Consider the following 18,707-nt stretch of genomic DNA (forward strand, 5'->3'; position numbering starts at 1 on the left):
AAAAGGGCCAATCTTTAGAATTGTGCGGTTTAGATCTAGACACGGATTGCTTCTCACATGGACAATTATATGTTGCGTGTTCTAGAGTCGGCAAACCAGACAATCTCTATATCTGCACAGACAATGGAACAACAAAAAATATTGTATACCCACAAGCATTGTGAAATTAAACATATTACAAACGTGCGCTTTCTCTTTTTTGTTTCTTTTCCATTTAACCAGACTGAGCCACAGCAACATGTGGCCGGGTACAGCTAGTGTAACCATATTAAAAAAAATAGCACTATACACTGTGCACAATTATTAGGCAAGTGGTATTTTGACCATCTCATATTTTCCACCTCCAAGCTGTATAAACTTGAATGCTTAGTGGATATCAGGTGACGTGTATTTGTATAATGAGGGAAGATCATTATACAAGAAGATCAACACCCTATATCAAAGTGTGCATAATTATTAGGCAGCTTCTTTTCCTCAGGCAAAATGGGCCAAAAAAGAGATTTAACTGAGCTGAAAAGTCAAACATTATAAAAAGTCTTTCAGAGGAATACAGCACTCTTGAAATTGCTAAGATATTGGGGTGTGATCACAGAACCATCAAATGTTTTGTTGCAAATAGTCAACAGGGTCACAAGAAACGTGTTGAGAAAAAAAGACGCACGTTAACTGCCAAAGATTTGAGAAGAATCAAACATCAAGCTACCAGGAACACATTATCCTTCAGTGCTGTTATATTCCAGAATTGCAACCTACTGGAGTCCCCAGAAGTACAAGGTGTTCAGTGCTCAGGGAGATGGCCGAAGTAAACTCGACCATCACTGAACAAGACACATAAGTTGAAATGGCAAGACTGGGCCAAGAAATATCTGAAGACAGATTTTTTTAAAGGTTTTATGGACTGATGAGATGAGAGTGAATCTTGACAGATCAGACAGATGGGCCCATGGCTGGATCAGTAACGGACATAGAGCTCCATTTCGACTCAGACTCTAGCAAGGTGGAGGTGGGGTACTGGTATGGGCTGGTATTATTAAAGATGAGCTAGTTGGACCTTTTGGGGTTGAAGATGGACTCAAAATCAACTCCCAAATTTACTACCAGTTTTTAGAAGACACTTTCTTCAACCAGGAAAACATCTCCATTTTTTAAGAAGACCATGATTCTTATGCAGGACAATGCTCCATCGCATGCATCGAAGTACTCCACTGCATGGCTAGCCAGTAAAGGCCTTAAAGATAAAAAATAATGACATGACCCCCTTTCTACCCTGACCTAAACCCTATTGGGAACTTGTGGGCCTTTCTTAAACAGAAGATTTATGGTGAAGGAAGGCAGTATACCTCTCTGAACAGTGTCTGGGAGGCTGTGGTTGCTGCTGCACAAAACATTGATCGTCAAAAGATCAAGAAACTGAGAGACTCCATGAATGGAAGGCTTATGGCTGTTACTGAAAAGAAAGGTGGCTATAATGGTCACTGATTTTTTTTAAAAAAATGTTAGAAATGTTTATTTGTATATTTTGAATTGTTTGTTTATTATTCTCACTTTAACAGATGCAAATAAATGAATGAGATGGGCAAATTTTAATTTTTCATTTAGTTGCATAATAATTCTGCACACTAATAGTTGCCCAATAATTCTGCACACATAGATAATCTCCTAAGAAAGCCAAAACCTCACTCTTACTTTCTTAAATATTCAGGTTTGAGGTTTATTAACATTTTGGATTGTCCGAGAGCATTGCAGTTGTTCAATAAGAAAATTAATCCTCCAAAATACAACTTGCCTAATAGTTGTACACACAGTGTAGTTATTAATAAATAATTGAAGTTATATTCCTTTGAACATGGACAGTACAAGATTGATTATTATGGCAGCATGTTTCATGAACAAATTGATTTAGATATGAATCATAACAAGTCTCAAAGTTTGATCCAAACAGAAATGAGTAATAATGTCCAGAGTAAAGTATAAAAATATGCAAGTGCCAATGAATAGCTGGGGAAAATATGGAAGAGAGAGAAAGAAAGTGGGGTTTAAGGTTGTGCCCAAGATCTGAAATACTAAGGGTTCAGTAAATAATAATTGTAATAACTCACTCATATGGATCATTTCCTGTTGGAGCATTGATCTGGTGCCAGGCATACTATTTGACCTCATGGGCAAGCCAGGCATGGATCCTCCCATGGAAGACCGGGCAAGAGAAGAACTGCAGTCTGACCCAGCCCTTGCCATTGAACCAGAAGCTGTAGGCTCCATCCTGCTCAGTTTTGAATTTTGTAGACTCCAATCACTTGCTGAATGTTGATTCACTGAGATGTTTCTGTTACATATCCCTGGAAGAATTGACATATTTAAAGCATTTTACTATCATTACTAAAAAATACGGAATACAATTCACTTTGTTAAAGTAGGCATTTCTGCTCCTCCTCATATTCAGATTATAATTCTAGGCCAGAACTGAAAGTATTGTACATATTAAGGTATTTCCCCCCATCCTAGTATATGTGGGAACTACAATTTACTGAAAACTTGCCGATTTGGAAAAGACTACACAAGGGCTTTTCTGCCTTTGGATTCCAACTGTACTCATAACATATTAAAGTCAAGAAACCCTTGTATAAGAGCATTTTTTGAGGTATGCAGCAATTTCCACCAGAAGAGCTAAACTTTTTAAAGTGGGGATGTAACATGTGAACTTCAAACTTATATGGAATCCATCGTTGAGAACTGATTTTCTGTTCACTTTTTTATCCACTCTGCATTTATGCATCAAATATTTTAGGCTCTAAAGCAGGCATGTCAAACTCACGACGTCACATGACGTCGCGCGACGTATCGGAGCTTTTTTGCCATTGCCGGCAATGGGATGGGCGCGGCTCCGGTATGATGAAACCGGCCCGCGGGCCAGCAGTTTAACACCCCTGCTCTAAAGTACAGAACAGTCATGTCAATCATTTGTGGTTTCAAATTTCAAAATTTGCAAACCAAACCAACCTACTGTTTACAATACTTGTTTGTTGAAGGACTGCAAATCATCTTTTGATCATACAGATAGAGATTATTAAAATTTTGGAATCCTGATTAAGGTAAAGATGAGAATTACAAACAAACCCATATTGGCTCCAAAATTTTCTTGACTTTCAATCATTCTTGGTCTCTCAGCCATCATGTTTTGCTTCTGTAACATAGAATATGAACTGGCATTTCTCATTGATGAGACAGAATCCACCGATATAGGATTATCTAAAGATATGGCTCTGTTGAAAGGTGGGCGGATGGTCTGCCTAGACAGGGGACTTCTGACACCTATTGAAAAATTAAAATAGAATTGTAAATGCATCATCTGTAAAAATATTGTCTGTATGTGTATTCAATTATTATTAAATAAAGTATTAAAGAAATATAGTGAAATACTCAAGAAGATCTTATATTCCAGTGTGAAATTAAATTAATACAATATTTTTCCTCTGTACACTTTCAACTCTATAAAGGTCAAGAAAATACAATATAATATACAAAAAAGGTAAAAACTTAACATTAAAAATGAACTACTGTATTGATTTCACTGATTTACTGTATAAACATAAACTATTTTGTGTAATAAAATCAGAGTGCAAATAATTCCTTACCTATTAGTGTATTTCCTTGACATAGAGGTAGCTTATTCCCCATACTAATTCCATTTGTAGGTACAGGATTATGGCAAAAATCTGAACTATTTAGATCACCCAAAATTGCATCTAAATTATCCACCAAATTGCCATTTATCTGCAAAACAACATTTTAAATAATTTATGTTTTAAAATTTCTAGAACAGATTTTATAAGCTAGTATAGACTCAAAACATATGCCTCCAAGACTTAGTATTAACTTTAAAACAACAAAAACAAATGGACAAAATAAAATAAACGTACGTTACAAAATAAAACAAACGTACGTTTTTGTCTAGGAAGAATAAAAACAACTATTCTATAAGCTCATACACATAACCCATTTAAAGGGTAACTCAGAAAAAAAAGAAACAGTAATTGCTTAGTTCATCATTTCATTTATTTAACCTAATGGAATCATTTTAAAATATTTATTAAAATATTCAAACTTTTAAAATATTAACCACTAAGTTCTTTAAATCTTATAGATGGAAGGCATCTAACTTAAAAGAGGTATTCCAGAATAACTCCTACAGAAAGGAATACCTCTTCAGAATTGGTCTCACCTGGAACTAGCCATGTAAAATCTAAAAACAAAGAAAATTGCTATTATATAACTGAGTTAAGAACTAAAGCTGAACAATGTAAGACAACTCCCTCTGGAGTTTTACTTGTCCATGGACTGTCAAAATTTTAACAAGACACTGCTTATCAAATAAGCTTGTGGAATGAAACTAAGAGTAAAGAATTTTTTAACAGAAATTCTGCTCAACACTTGAATACTCATACTCTACCTCTTCTGTGGGTTCTGTTTTTATTTTCATCTCCTTTTCATTACTTGATGTAGGTATGGCTGAACTACAACACTGTCCCATCTTGGTATCCACAGTTTCAATTTTAGGTTTAACGTCTTTTAAAAGCGGCTCTTTTCCATCATCCTTATCAAGCAAGTATCTAAGCAGAGCATGATTCTCTTTCTTTTTAGGACTCATTTGTTCCTGTTTCACTACTTCTCCACAGGAAACTGTGTTAGTGTCATGAAATGGATCTTTACCAGTAGCTTCAGCTGTGATTTTTGCTACTTCGGCTGGAGAATTACCATTTCGTAGCAACTTATGTAAAATCTTGTGCTTCTCTTGCATATTTGATGAAGAAACTCCTCCAGACGTAGAAGATGAAACACCAGATGAAGGACTTGTAGCATTGTTAGAAGATTCTTTGCAGCTGGAATCCAAGGGTGAATTTGAAAGTGTTGGATGTCCTCTCTCCTCTGAGGAACAGGTTAGCAATTGAAGAAGCTTTTTATGTCCTTTGCTTTCAGCTGGTCCCCTCTGATCAGCACCTTCAAGGCTCTCCTCTTTGCTATCTTTATTACTATTTGAGTCCCTGGTGTTTGACTGGCACATAGAGCTCTCCACTTGATTCTGCTCACAAAATATGCCAGGAGGGCTTTTTGAATCCTGACTTCCCATTTTGCTTTGTGCAGGAACATTCATATTTGGAGAACTGTCCAGTTTAGGACCTGGTGACGAAAGTGTGGAGAGGAGAGTTGTTCCAACTCCCTCGCTAATGGCCTGAAGAGCACTAAGTGAGCTGCTTGAAAAGTTGTTGCCGCTTGAATTGCTGACCGGTCCCATTGGAGAGTGTACACCTATAAAAATAGTTCATAGTTTAATTAAAAATAGTTCATAAATATTTGAAATGTCTCAGGAAAAAAGGAAAACAATGCAGAACTGTTTTCCATGCAAGGTTTCTCACAAGAGAATAATGATATAATTAATTTGAGTAAACTGAGTCTAGGTTTATGTTTCAATACATTACAGGAAATATTTTTAAAGACCGAGTTATAAATAAAAATAAAAAAGCAATATTCTGTAGATAAATGGATATCTTATATTGAAATGGAATATTACTTAGAAAGCCACCTTTACCTGGTACAGGAGAAAACTGGTGTGAATTCACTTTTGGACTCCCACGATTCCTAGGCGATATCATTATATTTGGTTGACTGGCATTCAACCCTGGGCTGCCATGTGGTGGACTGCTGATATTTAATCCATAATTATGTTGATACGGAAAAGACTGCATTCCTTGCCCAGAGTTCATTGGTCCCATATTTCCTGGACCCCCATACCTAGCACCACTCATCTGCCCCATCATGTTAGGATCTCCCATGCCATAGTTTCTGTTTTGAAGAGGTACATTTTGCCCAGGTATCATATTCATAACACCTCCACATGAATTGGTGCTCATAGCTGTAGAAGGTCTTATGTTCTGTCCCACGGTATTAGGATTTGGTCGATAAACATTTTGTTCTCTGAAAAGTTGAACAAAGGGATACAATAAAATCAGACTCCAAATCCACTTTTTAATTGTGTTACATTACACACAGAAGAAAAATATACATACGAACAATATAATTCAATATCTCAACATTAATAAAAGAAAAAATGAAAGAAAAAAGGTTTGGAAAAATATGGCATAACTCCTCCAAAATCACCAGCTTCTTTTCCTGTCCTTTTTAAAAATGAAAAATGATTACATATTGATAATCATTACAATATTTGGGTGGAGTGGGGTCTGATGTGATCAGAACGATCCTGCCTGCAGGGGAAAGGTTGTTCTGGTTAGTAGTTACTACTTGGTGCAGAAGATAATGGATTGCTTTTCAGCATTATTTATTGTTCAATCTGTTTAATTTAAAAAATTGTTAAGGAAGCATAACAGGAAAGGACAAATACACTGGTATTAATTCAATAAAAGACTAATTGCAACTAATAAATCATTAATATGATTAATTTTTTAAATGGAAAAAGATCTGCCGCCCTCCTGTTAGTCTTATCTGCCTGTCTGCTTGCCTGGATTCTAACCTCTTCCCATGTCACAGTCATGTGAGGTTTCATCTCATGAACCATGTAGTCCTCAGATCACAACAACCAGGACGACCAGGATCACCCTCACTAAGCAATGCAGGAATATGATCTCCTGCTTTATGACTGCATCGCTTAGTGATGGAAATTCTGGTCCCAATTGCTATTGTTATCCAAGAACTATCTGTAACCTATTTAAATGCTTTGGTGGTGTCTTTCAGGCTCCAAAAACTAAGAAATGATTAGAAAGCCTTCTAAGCAGTTTCCTCCTATTGTTCCTCATCCATAGATAGAAATATTGCCAAAGTAAAGCAACTACTTGCACCATCTGGGAACTATTAAGGAAGAGTCTTCATCACCCTTTTTCCCCACACAAATTCTAAACTACACTGTGTCACTTCAATTAGTTCCACTAAAACCAAACCCTGATTATATTCTATACCACAAATGACATATTATCCAAGCCAGTAATTTCAGGAAGTCCTGTTTTCAAAAAATGGTTAAGGAAGAAAATAAACACCTTTTCTTCTTCATTCCTGTCCTCTTGAGATTAGCTCAACTGAGCCTCAGATACTGCAGAAGCTCCAACATTTATGCCCACTGAAATAATACGTAGGACTACCATTTTATTATCTTTAAGCAAAACCATAACAAAAAATAATTCCTTTGGAAGGTATTATTACTTATTTCGCCATGGAGTGAATCTACTTTCCATAAATTCAGCTGCTAATTTTTTTAATCACAAGATATGAACAAGCTCAGTTGTTTACCTATCCATTTGGTGAACTAGCTACTAGGTTACAGCCAAAGGTATAACGCAGGGATAGAAACTTTCAATAAAAATCACCTGCATAATGAGTAATCATGAGCTGTACTCTGAAATAAGATACCATCTCATTTTTTTGTCATTCAGACAATATGTTAAAAAGAAACAGTGAATTCTCTAGCATGACTTATTTGATCATCTTGTTTTCCTGTCCTAACTTACAAAACAGAAAACCAGTCTTACTCCATGAAAACCATTATCTGAATCTGAAATAGTTATTAGGCTATACCAGGGGTAGGCAACCTTGGCTCGTTTATGACTCGTGGACTTCAACTCCCAGAATTCCTGAGCCAACTTCCAGCAATTCTGGAAGTTGGAGTCCACGAGTCATAAAAGAGCCAAGGTTGCCTATGCCTGGGCTATACAAACATGTCACATAGCAATGTTAATATCTCAACTTTTGCTCAAATAAGCATTTAACGAAAGTTTATACTTTGGAAATCCTAAAATATAATTTGCAATTTTACCGTTGAAGAAAGTGGGTAGAGATAAACCCATGTCGGTCATTGGTAACCGGATTTCGGAATAATTTACTTTTTGTTTGTGCTGTCACTATTGTTCCATCAGCTAAAGAGAACCGGTAGAGTGGAGTTTCAGCAATGCCTTGCATGTAAGCTGTTAAGAAAAACAGATTTTTATTAAAAGAGCACCTTCCTGTTCGTATTTCATGTTACAGAAATTGTGGCTTGCAAAGTAAGATAGATATTTTAAAGGATCAAGTTTGGTGTCTACAAAGTTTTGCTTAAAATGCATACACATGAAAGACAACAACAACAACAAATCTATATAGCTTGTGTGTGTGAATTTGTACATTGGGGGGGGAGGAAATGTCAAAAAGTAACAGAGCTAATCCTATTTTGCCCAGGTTTCATTGTAATAATCATTACCTGCATAAATATAGACTCTCAATTGGAAGGGTCAGGGTTTTATTAAAGCAAGCAGGAACTATTTGCATATGCCACCTCCCAGCAACTTTATGAACACAAAGCATCACTACACACCAATGGGGAAATTCAGTGGCAGCAAGATAGCAAGCAAGATCTAAAAGGGTGTCTTAAGCTTGTCATCCTCTTAACTATGGAAGAAAGGCTTATTTCTCTATCATACTTGACATAATTAGACATCAGTTGATACCTATTTTTTTTATGAAAATACATGATCCAATTAGAACTTCCAAGACAACAATTCACTGTATTTGTTTCAAATTGGCCCTAAAAATAAATATCCCCCCTTTGTTTTTAAAATTAACCCCTCAACAGCTTTGAACTTCCAGATTTTACCTTCCTGATAGTGCCGCTTGTTTGACCAGGGTTGACCTTCATTTTGGCATAAAAATCTCTGAATGCAACGGCGGATTATATCTTCAAATCCCGGTCTCATAGACCTTAAAGAATTTGTATCTATGTTAACAAGTTTACCTGCCAAATAGAAAAAGAAACTATTGGAAATTACATTCAGCTAATTACTTAATTAGCTGAATGTTGTGTTAGAATTTATAGAAATATGCATTGCAATGTTATTAAAAACAAAAGCATAGAACCTTAATTGAATAAAATACTGGCAACAAGTTGAGAATATCAACCAAATAAAAATTATTCATACTTGAATCAAAAAGAATGGAGGGAAGTTGCAGTTCTGGAGAAAAGATATTCCATAATTTAGGAGCAATATAGAACAGAGTCATCTCTGAATAGGCCTTAGGTGAACTAGTTCATATAACCAGACAGACAATTCGTTCAAGGGTTTGAAACAATTTCAGTTCAGCCAGAAAACAATAGGCAAATGCTACAAACTGGAAGCACTACAAGAAAAATTTTCTAAAATATTAATTGCCTTATAGTCTCCAACCTTGTGCAAAATGCAGCAGTGTGAGCAGTTAATGGTGCCAGTTAGTTGGCACATATAAAATCATTGCTCTGTGATATGCATTGGTTACCAGTTTGCTTCTGGGTGCAATTCAGGATGCTGGTAGTCACCTTTAAAGACATATGATTTGGGCCAGATTACTTATATGACCGTCTCATCATCTCATCGTTGTCTCAATGTAATCCAACAGGAGGTGCATTCTGGGTACTGTTGGCCGAGAGGTGTGTGCTTAGCAGGGCCTTGAAAAAGTGCCTGTCCTCTGATGTTTTGTAAGATTAGGCTGGCCCCCACCCTCATTGTTGCTTTAGTTTTTTTGGCAAGATTTCAGAAGAGATTTACCATTGCCTCTTTCCTAGGCTTATGGAGAGTGACTGGCCCAATGCCACCCAACTAGCTTTGTGCCTAAGATAGGATTAAAATGCACACATTTTCTTGTTTTCTAACTTGATGGCCAAACCACTACACCAAGATAGCTCTCACTTTATTTTTATTTTATCTTATTTTAGCAATTGCACTTATTTATTTTAAATTTGTGTGACACCAAACTGGTGTATGTCAGATGGACAACCATATAAACTGAATGAATTCATAAATAAATGCTTGAGGGCAATTAGTAACGTAAACCATGTTATTCCTATAGTTTGCATAGGAATATTGATGGGTTTTTCAAGTAGAATTCTCACCTGAAAGATCATGCCTAGTAACAAAGCTCTCTGTGTTTGGGGAAAATACTCTCTCTATTGTAGAGATACGACGCGCGACACATATCATACAGGACTGCAAATCTGCAATACAAAATATTTTATGACATACTTAAAATTATGTAAAATTGGTAGCATTTAGCCATTCAATGTGTAAGATATGCTGCAATATAAATGAATAGAATACATTTAAATAAATGGATGATTTGCCATTACCTTCCCCTTCTTCTAGCATAGCTCTTGGTTGTGATAACGCAAAACACTGCATGGTTTCAAATCTTTGATGTGATTCCTGACCGCTCCCTATATCTTCTAGAAGTTCCTTTAATGGTTTCACCATCATGCGACAATTAAATGTATGACTTTTCTGTCTCGGTGCTTCGTTGGTCCAAGAAACTCCATTCACTTAAAAAAAAATAGAATTTCTCATTAAATTGGTAGATAAAGAATGATGACTTTAATTCTGTATTTATCCAGCTGCATTGGCTATTTAGAACTGAGGAGCGTTAGGGTTAGAGCATCCTATTGTATGTAACAGTTATGTACTGTTAAGAATTATCCACAAAAGGAAAAAACCTAATTTAATGTATGAAATATCATATATCAGGCAGGCAAAAACCAAAATCTGTTATAAATCTATTAAATCTATTAAAGATTTATCTATTAAAGGGTGGAAGAAGGTAGAGGACTCTTCTAATATTAACCATCAGTGTTTGCAACATGAACTTATTTATTTATTTATATCCCAGTTTTATTATTTTTACAAGTAACTCAAGGCTGAGAACATATCCAACACACTTTCCTCATCCTATTTCCCCACAACAATAATCCTATGTGGTGAGTTGGGTTGAGAGAAAACCTAACTCTAATAGAACTAATAATATTGGCCACAACTGAATCTGCATCTTTTCATACTTAATATTTTGTTATGATTAACATCATAATAAACATCAAATTTACTTAAAACATTATGATGGGGTAATAGACATCTATTACAAAAAGTTAACGAATTTTGTTTGATATTATGTTTACCAAAGTTTGGTAAAAATGAAAGTTAGTATTTTAACAGAATCCACACAATAGTATATTTTAAATAAACTGAACAGCAATACTTCAATTTCTATTAACAGAGAATAGTGTGTGTTTACTCACTGCATATATACTTTGTTTTTTTCTATAAAAAATCAAGGCATTTTACATGAAGGAATCCCCAAAATTTAACTTCACAACAACCCTGTGAGGTGGGCTGAGAAAATGCATATATGTGGGATAACCATTTAAATTACATAAGCCATCTTTGTCAAGAAATTACAAAGACCCAAGCATAATTTGGCTAAATACTGATTTTTGCTGGAAAATGTTGATATTAAGGTACAATGTGAATGAAAATTTGAAGATGTACTTTAAAGTTAATGCTATAGTTTAAAGTTAAACATAATTTTTCTTTTTTTAAGAAAAGGTCAATTTTGCACATTTTACATACCAAGCGATTATGAAAAGCTTTCTTACCTGCAGATTTAGGTAAATTTTTAAGAAAATCTTTCCGATCTTCCTCATGTAAGATACTGTAAACACTAGTATTAACCAGGTCCTCTTGTTTATATTGCAAATACTGAGTGACATTTTCAGATACAAATACAATGTTTCCATCCCTATTTACTACGAATAAGAAGCCATCTAATGCCTAGAAATAAAGTTATGGAAAGCTAGTATTGAGACATTTAAATACACATATATATTAACAGTTATTATGTACTGAAATAAACATCAGTGTTGCTGAAGATGCTACCTAGTTTGGTAATGAAACATCAGCAAGAAAATAACTAAGCTCAGAGAACACAAAGAACCCCACAATCTACAAATATTCTCTGCTATCAGTATTTTATAATCCTATACTTAGCAACACAACATCTATTGTATTCATTTATAATCCTATACTTGCATTAATTATGTCTATACACAGCATATGCCTCCTAGTTGATAGGTTGTGGGCAAAATTATATTGGCTTACAACATAGTCTCTAGATTCTAGCTTGGATAGATTAGCAGCAACATCCTTGGAATAAAACTGGACTTTCGTTATCCTTGCATCATGGTGGCCAAAATGTGCCAAAATAGATCAGTATTGTCCTTATTTTTATCAGGAATGCTGCACTCTGGCATGAAAATGATTAGTCTACTGTATATCTTCTTTCTCTTTGTAATGTATTTTGAAAGCATTACGTGAAAGCCTTGATTAATCAAAGGGATAATGGGCAGTAGAGGTATCTCTGGGCCAGTATCTCTGGGCCAGTCCATGCCATACAGAAGGCTGTACTATGCAATGTAAAAGAAATAAACCTAAAAGGGCAGGGAATTGATGCATTAAAGAAAAGCTAGATATGTTTTATATCTGTGAAACTAAGAAAAAAAGGAAAGAATGTAACTGAGTGGAATGGTCTGATCCTGTGGTGTGAGTATCTATAGGGAAGTGAATGCATAGGTTTAATTATGAATAAAAGAATGAAAAGGTACATCGTGAAGTATCAATAAGTTATCATGGATGCGTATGAGAGCTAGAATCCATAGATTGATAAAGATTGCATGTTACACTCCAGTGAATAGTGACAATGGGAAACGAGATGAGATTTGAGGAAAAATTGTATAGCATTCTGAATGAATGTCATACAGGAGACTGGCTCATATATAGAGAATGAATGAGGATCAACATACATAAAGGAACAGCAAATGCTTTGAGATGTATGGGATGATTCAGGAAGTCATGGATGGATGGAGTTGATGAGGTCTTCATAAAGAAGATGATGAAAAGTTTAAAGGAAAAAGGGCTATATATAAGGCAGTATATGGATGTGATGAAAGGAACAATGTCTATAAAAACAAAAAAAAGAATGAAGACGTACGGGTCATCTGCGACTTACGAATGTCATTGAACCCAGAATTGCACAGTGAATTACGACAGTTAAGTGAATGCCTTGGTCATTAAGCAAATCTGTTGTCTGCTACAGGTGGGGTTTTTTTTTTTTACCAGAAATTGGAAATTGGTTTTCAGGAAAAAAAAAGTAATAAATCTTGGTCATGTGAAACCACAGGGGCTGTCAGAACTTTGAATCCAGGTCATAAGTAGTCTAGGGGAGGTCTGTTGTTAATTTGTACGGTTGCTAAGTGACCAGTTAAGTTCAGAACCATCTATATAATAAATTGTTTTGTGATAAATTAATTTTAACTATTTCTATTCTTTTTCTCAACATATACTTTTCATTTAAATGAAATAAAGGGAGATGGGCAGCTCCAAAATGCAAAAAATAAATAAAAAAATTAAATATTTATTTGCCTTAATATGTCTTGCAGAATCCAATCTGGATTGGTCATTGGGACCAGAGGTTTAGTCTTCTGAGCTTTCGGACTTGTTCTGGAGCCCATCCTCAGGGAACCTCTCTCCCAACAGAGTATGTGCTTTGGACTATACCAGGGGTAGGCAACCTTGGCTCTTTTATGACTCGTGGACTTCAACTCCCAGAATTCCTGAGCCAGCCAGTTGCCTACCCCTGGACTATACTATGCATAATATTTATGTGGTGCCTGGTTGTCTGTGGCTTTTTAGTTGTTGATTAGGGTGCTAATGGCCGGTTATTAAGCAAATTATTATTAGAAGCAATGCCCCACTCGATGCCTCATTTCCAAACCTGATGTCCTCCAATACATTCCAAAAAAGTGGACCAAAAATATACTAACTCAGAATTACATGTATTATAGTCCAACATATCATGTAGACATCTCACTAGAAAAAGGGTACATTACAGGTAATTCCCCCAGGTATGAACGTTTATTTAGCGAGTTTTCAGAAAAACGAATTAATTCAGAAAGGGTACTTACGTTAGAAATTCAAAATTGTGATCAAAAAGAGGCCTCTGTAGCCATGTGACTTGGATTAAGGCTCTGCTGCAACAGCTGCCATTTTTAAGTCTGTGACTTGCCTGGGCCGTTCGGGCCTATGAGAAGCTGGAAGGTTTTTTTGGGGGGGTTGGTCCCTGGTCACATGGCCAATCAAGAACCAATCAAGGGCCAGTTTGTTTTTGCTTTTGCTGCAATCTGCTGCTACCTGGGCTGGAGTGCTACTGTAAGTATTTTAAAATATTTTTTTTGTTACTCTACAGTGCTTGCAAACAGTTTGCAAGCACTTTGGGAACTGCTCTGATTTTTAAGTACTGTACTTTGCAAACTATTGTGCTTGCAAACTATTCAGCTTTTATTTTGGAGATTAGCATATATTACTGTAGTTTGTAGGTTTTAAATTTAAACTGCCTCCAGAAGTTGTGGGTGCCCCATCACTGGAAGCTTTTAAGAAAAGAGTGGATAGGCATTTATCAGAAATATTGTTCTCTCCTCTGAGAGCAGTGGGTTAGACTAAATGACCTCAAGGTCCATTCCATCTCTGTTACTATTGCAAGCAGGGAGTTCTGCAAATCCCTCCCCCATCTCCCTCTGAGTGTGGCTGGAGACTCTTAAGCTGGCAAGTTTTTTTTTTTTAAAGCAATGGCTCCATTCCCTCCCCCCCCCCGACAGGCAGTGAAGACGCTTGAGTGGTTGTTTTTTTTAAAAAAAAAATAACTTTAATGGCTGCAAGCCCTGCTTGGAGGCAATTTAGTTCCTGAACCCAGCACAGGAAACAGCTGATGGGTGGCTGGCGGGAAACCCTCCCAGTTCAGTTAACATGGCAGCTATGGGAGGAAATAGTAAGTCAGATCTTTGTTCATTTAACAAAGATTTAATTAATGCATTTGATATAAAAAAAATTATAAAATTGAGTCTGATCCATTTGACGAGCTTTTTGACTTATGAGCCTAATGGCCAGGCTCCATTAGGTTTGTACCTTGAGGACTACCTGTACTCATTTTCTGGGAATGGAGAAAGAATCTGAATTTTCACAGTTTTTGAACTGTAAAAATATTGAGAGCTGATAGAATCTTCTGAACATAGCTATTTAATAACTACAAATATAGTAAAAACATAGAGCTTTCTGCTGTGCTAACGACTCCAGAATTAAACTATTCTAACAATATTAACACTAACTAGCCTATATACTTGCCTGTAGGAGGAGTGGTCCCAGTGAATCTTTATCAATAACACCCTGTCCAGTTGAAGATACATCTGCCTTCTGAACATCATCATCAGTAGATGCTGTTTTTCCTGAAATTAAAAAGCAAGTCTTGAAAAAGGTAATACTGTATATATAAGCATGCCACTGAATATATACAGGTTTAACTGTTAATATTTATTATTAACATGCTTAAAAATATTTAATGAGAATTTAAACTGCTGAAAAAAACAGTACCGAAACATATATAATATTAATCTTTATTCCATACTAAAGGAGAAAAGCTTCCTTGGAGACACAGAAAATATAAATGCAGCTTAACAATGACATTGTTTGACAATGAAATAAAAGATAAAAGGAGTCCCTGTGGATTTTATTCTGCTAGTCGTTATCGATTATAAGGGATGGTGCTCATCTCCATTTCAAGGCCATTGAGTCAGCACTGCCTAAAGACACTTCCGCGGTCATGTGGCCAGCATGATGTCATGGAGCACTGTTTGTTACCTTCCTACCAAAGTAGTGCCTATTTATCTACTTGCATTTGCAAGCTTTCGAAATGCTAAGTTGGCAGGAGTGGGGGAAAGTTGGGAGTTCATTCCTCTTGTGGTGCTCAGGTCTTGAATCTGGGCTGCCGGCTTTCCAGCCAACAAGCCCAGCATCCTAATTGCTGAGCCACCATACCACCCTTGATAATGAAGGCTGGAGAAGTATTTAAATGATAAAAAACAAACCAGAATTGTGTTATGATAGCTTGAAGTCTACGTATTTCTTCCATGATGTCTTTTATATTCTTTACTTTCTCCCTTCACAACCATAAAATGATTGTGGAAAATATTTAAATTGTTCCTTCCAGCTCTTGATTCTATGGCAGTATGACTTGGCTCTTCTATCATACATGCTAGTCCATGTATGATATGCCATTCACTAAATAAATAAATAAATAAATAAAATCACTTGGCTGTAGCCAATCTGTTATTTTACTGATTCTTAACGCAATGTAATAAATGTAAATTTATGATTCGTTTGGTAAAACGTTAGTCAATCCTTCAATTATTTTATTTGCAGTATCCACGTTGTTAATGTTAGCTTAAGCAGCCAAATGTTTAACAGAAAACAAAATGTGTCTCTTGTTTTAAAGCTACAATCAGATTCATGCCTACTGAAACATGACGTTTAGATAAAAGGGATTTTTTTATATAGATTAAGAATCAGTCTTGCCTTGTTCCTTTATCTGACGTATCTGTCGAACTGTTTCCTTTAAAATTGCACATTTATCCGGTTTGACATTGAAATGATCAATGTCACTCAAATTAGCAGATATCAGTTCAGCCAATTCTTCAATATATTTACTTTCCTGCTCACGTCGCCGCTTCTCTCCACTACATACGAGACTTAAAGAGAAAAAGATACAGAGGTTTTATTAAGTTAAGGCTTCTGGTCATACGATTTCCTTTTATAAAATGTATTAATCAAACTGCTAAATTAAAAGTGTTTTTTTTATTATCCGGGCCAAAGTATACATAAAGTATAAATGTATTAAATAACTTCAACTCAGTAAGTTACATCTAACCCTTTGGAAATGACAATAACCCCTCCCCCCTATGGCCACACTGATATTTCCCAACTGGGTGTCAAGAGGCTGAATGTTATACTGTTTTTGAGGAAAACTTATTTCTGAGTAGGAACTTACAACAATGTTTTTCAAGGTTGAATAAAAAATCAATACAGGAATGCAAATGATGGGGGAGGGGAGGGGAGGGGAGAGGAGAGGAGAGGAGAGGAGAGGAGAGGAGAGGAGAGGAGAGAACTGCTACTGGCTTTTCTCAACTCTCAGTTTGCTTCAACTCTCTAGTATATAGGACTTGAAGAATCAAGTCCTTGACAGAAAAATGACTGCCTGGTCCTACTTTATTGCAGGGCTTTTCAACCAATGGTACGGGTACCACCTGTGGTACATTGGCACTTGGCAGGTGGTACGCGACCATCATAGAAAAATGGTAGCGGGGGAGGGGAATGAGCTGAACCAGTGGCAGTACCGCACAAGCCTGAGCACGAGATGGTTGGAGCTGCAGGGCTGCCAGGGCTCAGCGGAAGCACCAGGATCAGTGCCGCTTTCCAGCTGATTGGCGCTTCTTCGGGACTGTCAGGGCTCAGTGGAAGCGCCAGGCTCCAGCTGGAGCTCGGCGCTGATCCTGGTGCTTCTGCTGAGCCCAGAAGAAGCACCAATCAGCTGGAATGTTGCCTTATCTCCAGGGTCTTCTGATTTATATTCAGATGCGTGGCAACTGATTCATATTTATGACGGTCACAGTGTCCCAGGGTCATATGAAGTGACCAAAACCTGCTGAACCACCCAGCAGACCGGGGGAATAAAAACACACACACACCACACCATCCCCGCTGCCAATCCTCAACAGAAATGCTCACAACAATGGAAACCTCGGACAGGAGGAAGAGCGCCGCCAGGTGGGCAGGCAGGTATCTTGCTCGGCTGTGGCTTAGGGGGCACTTTTTTCAGTGCCATTGTAACTTCAAACAGTCACTAAGTGAACTATTGTAAGTTGAGGACTACCTGTACTTTATCACTTTTTTTTTTTTTTTGGTCATCAAGTTTTTGACACCTTGCTAGGCAACTGGTGGTACTCGGATGTTGCCATATCCTAAAAGTGGTACAGTGGGTGAAAAGGTTGAAAAGGCTGTATTGAATTAAACAACACGGATCTGATTTATATACTTAATAATCTCTTCTTCCTCCTAAATAATTTATTTCTTGCAATAGTATGAGTTTACCTCATTTCAACCTTTTAAGTATGCTATCAACTAAACTCTAATCTAAATAATAACTCAATTTTAAATTCTGAAATTACCATACATTTTTGTAAATGTTCTGTAGTCACAATATTTAAAAAACATGGAAATACTTTACCCCGATCCTGTGATATCACATGGTTTGCGTTTTCTTGAGTCACTGTTCATACTGTCCAAGATGTTCTCTCCTAATCCACTCATTCTGATCATGCATCAGCAGCTGAAACCATCAAGGAATACAGTAATCACATTTAAAATTTTGCTTAAGAAAAGGTAAACCATTCAGAAAAACATTCCAGAATGACATGATTGTGAACGACTGATGATCACGTACTTTAATGACATCCACTGATGTTTTAAAACTCAACTTTAAAACTCAAAGAAGTCAGTGAGATTTTCAAACTTCAGTATTATCAATGTGCTATGGTACACATTTCTTTGACTGCTGAACTCTTAAATAGGTGTGTAGATCCAGTTTTCATTTAAATAGTACAGACAATCTGAAACCTAATTGGTAAAATGAAGCACAGCAGTTCATTGGGAAACTGACCAATATGTCCAGCAACAGGCAACCATTTCTGAATGGAATCCACCTGGATTTCTGCTATTTGGAAAAGAACACCTAATTTATTTCACTCGTATTTCAAATATTTTAGTTGCAAACATAGATAGAATACAGAATACATAACAGCAAGTTGGAAAGGATCCTGGAGGTCTTCTAGTCCAAACCCCTGCTCAAGGAGAAGACCCTATACCATTCAAAACAAATGTTGTTGAATCTCTTTCTAAATACCTCCAGGGATGGAACACCGACAACTTCTGTGGGCAAACTATTCCTCAGATTTATTGTGAATAAATGTGGGTGGCATTTCTTGCTGATATTTTTCT

General features: G+C 36.4%; 1 protein-coding gene across 1 annotated transcript in view; it reads right to left on the reverse strand.

The window, feature by feature from the left end:
• The window catches only part of NCOA3 (nuclear receptor coactivator 3), a 29,156-nt gene extending 10,699 nt beyond the window's left edge, over window positions 1-18,457 (reverse strand). The window contains exons 1-13 of the mRNA XM_015819226.2: window positions 17,938-18,457; window positions 16,230-16,402; window positions 15,003-15,103; window positions 11,426-11,600; window positions 10,133-10,321; window positions 9,899-10,000; window positions 8,630-8,767; window positions 7,817-7,964; window positions 5,585-5,970; window positions 4,448-5,304; window positions 3,633-3,771; window positions 3,115-3,309; window positions 2,100-2,336 (exon numbers count right to left, since the gene is read on the reverse strand). Of these exons, the coding sequence (XP_015674712.2) occupies window positions 2,100-2,336; window positions 3,115-3,309; window positions 3,633-3,771; window positions 4,448-5,304; window positions 5,585-5,970; window positions 7,817-7,964; window positions 8,630-8,767; window positions 9,899-10,000; window positions 10,133-10,321; window positions 11,426-11,600; window positions 15,003-15,103; window positions 16,230-16,402; window positions 17,938-18,029 (2,932 nt within the window). The 5' untranslated portion in view covers window positions 18,030-18,457. The remainder of the gene's footprint in view (window positions 1-2,099; window positions 2,337-3,114; window positions 3,310-3,632; window positions 3,772-4,447; window positions 5,305-5,584; window positions 5,971-7,816; window positions 7,965-8,629; window positions 8,768-9,898; window positions 10,001-10,132; window positions 10,322-11,425; window positions 11,601-15,002; window positions 15,104-16,229; window positions 16,403-17,937) is intronic.
• Window positions 18,458-18,707: the final 250 nt, after the last annotated feature.

This window comes from Protobothrops mucrosquamatus, unplaced genomic scaffold, assembly GCF_001527695.2.
Source record: "Protobothrops mucrosquamatus isolate PMUCROS unplaced genomic scaffold, P.Mucros_1.0 scaffold875, whole genome shotgun sequence".
Taxonomy (NCBI): Eukaryota; Metazoa; Chordata; class Lepidosauria; order Squamata; family Viperidae; genus Protobothrops; species Protobothrops mucrosquamatus.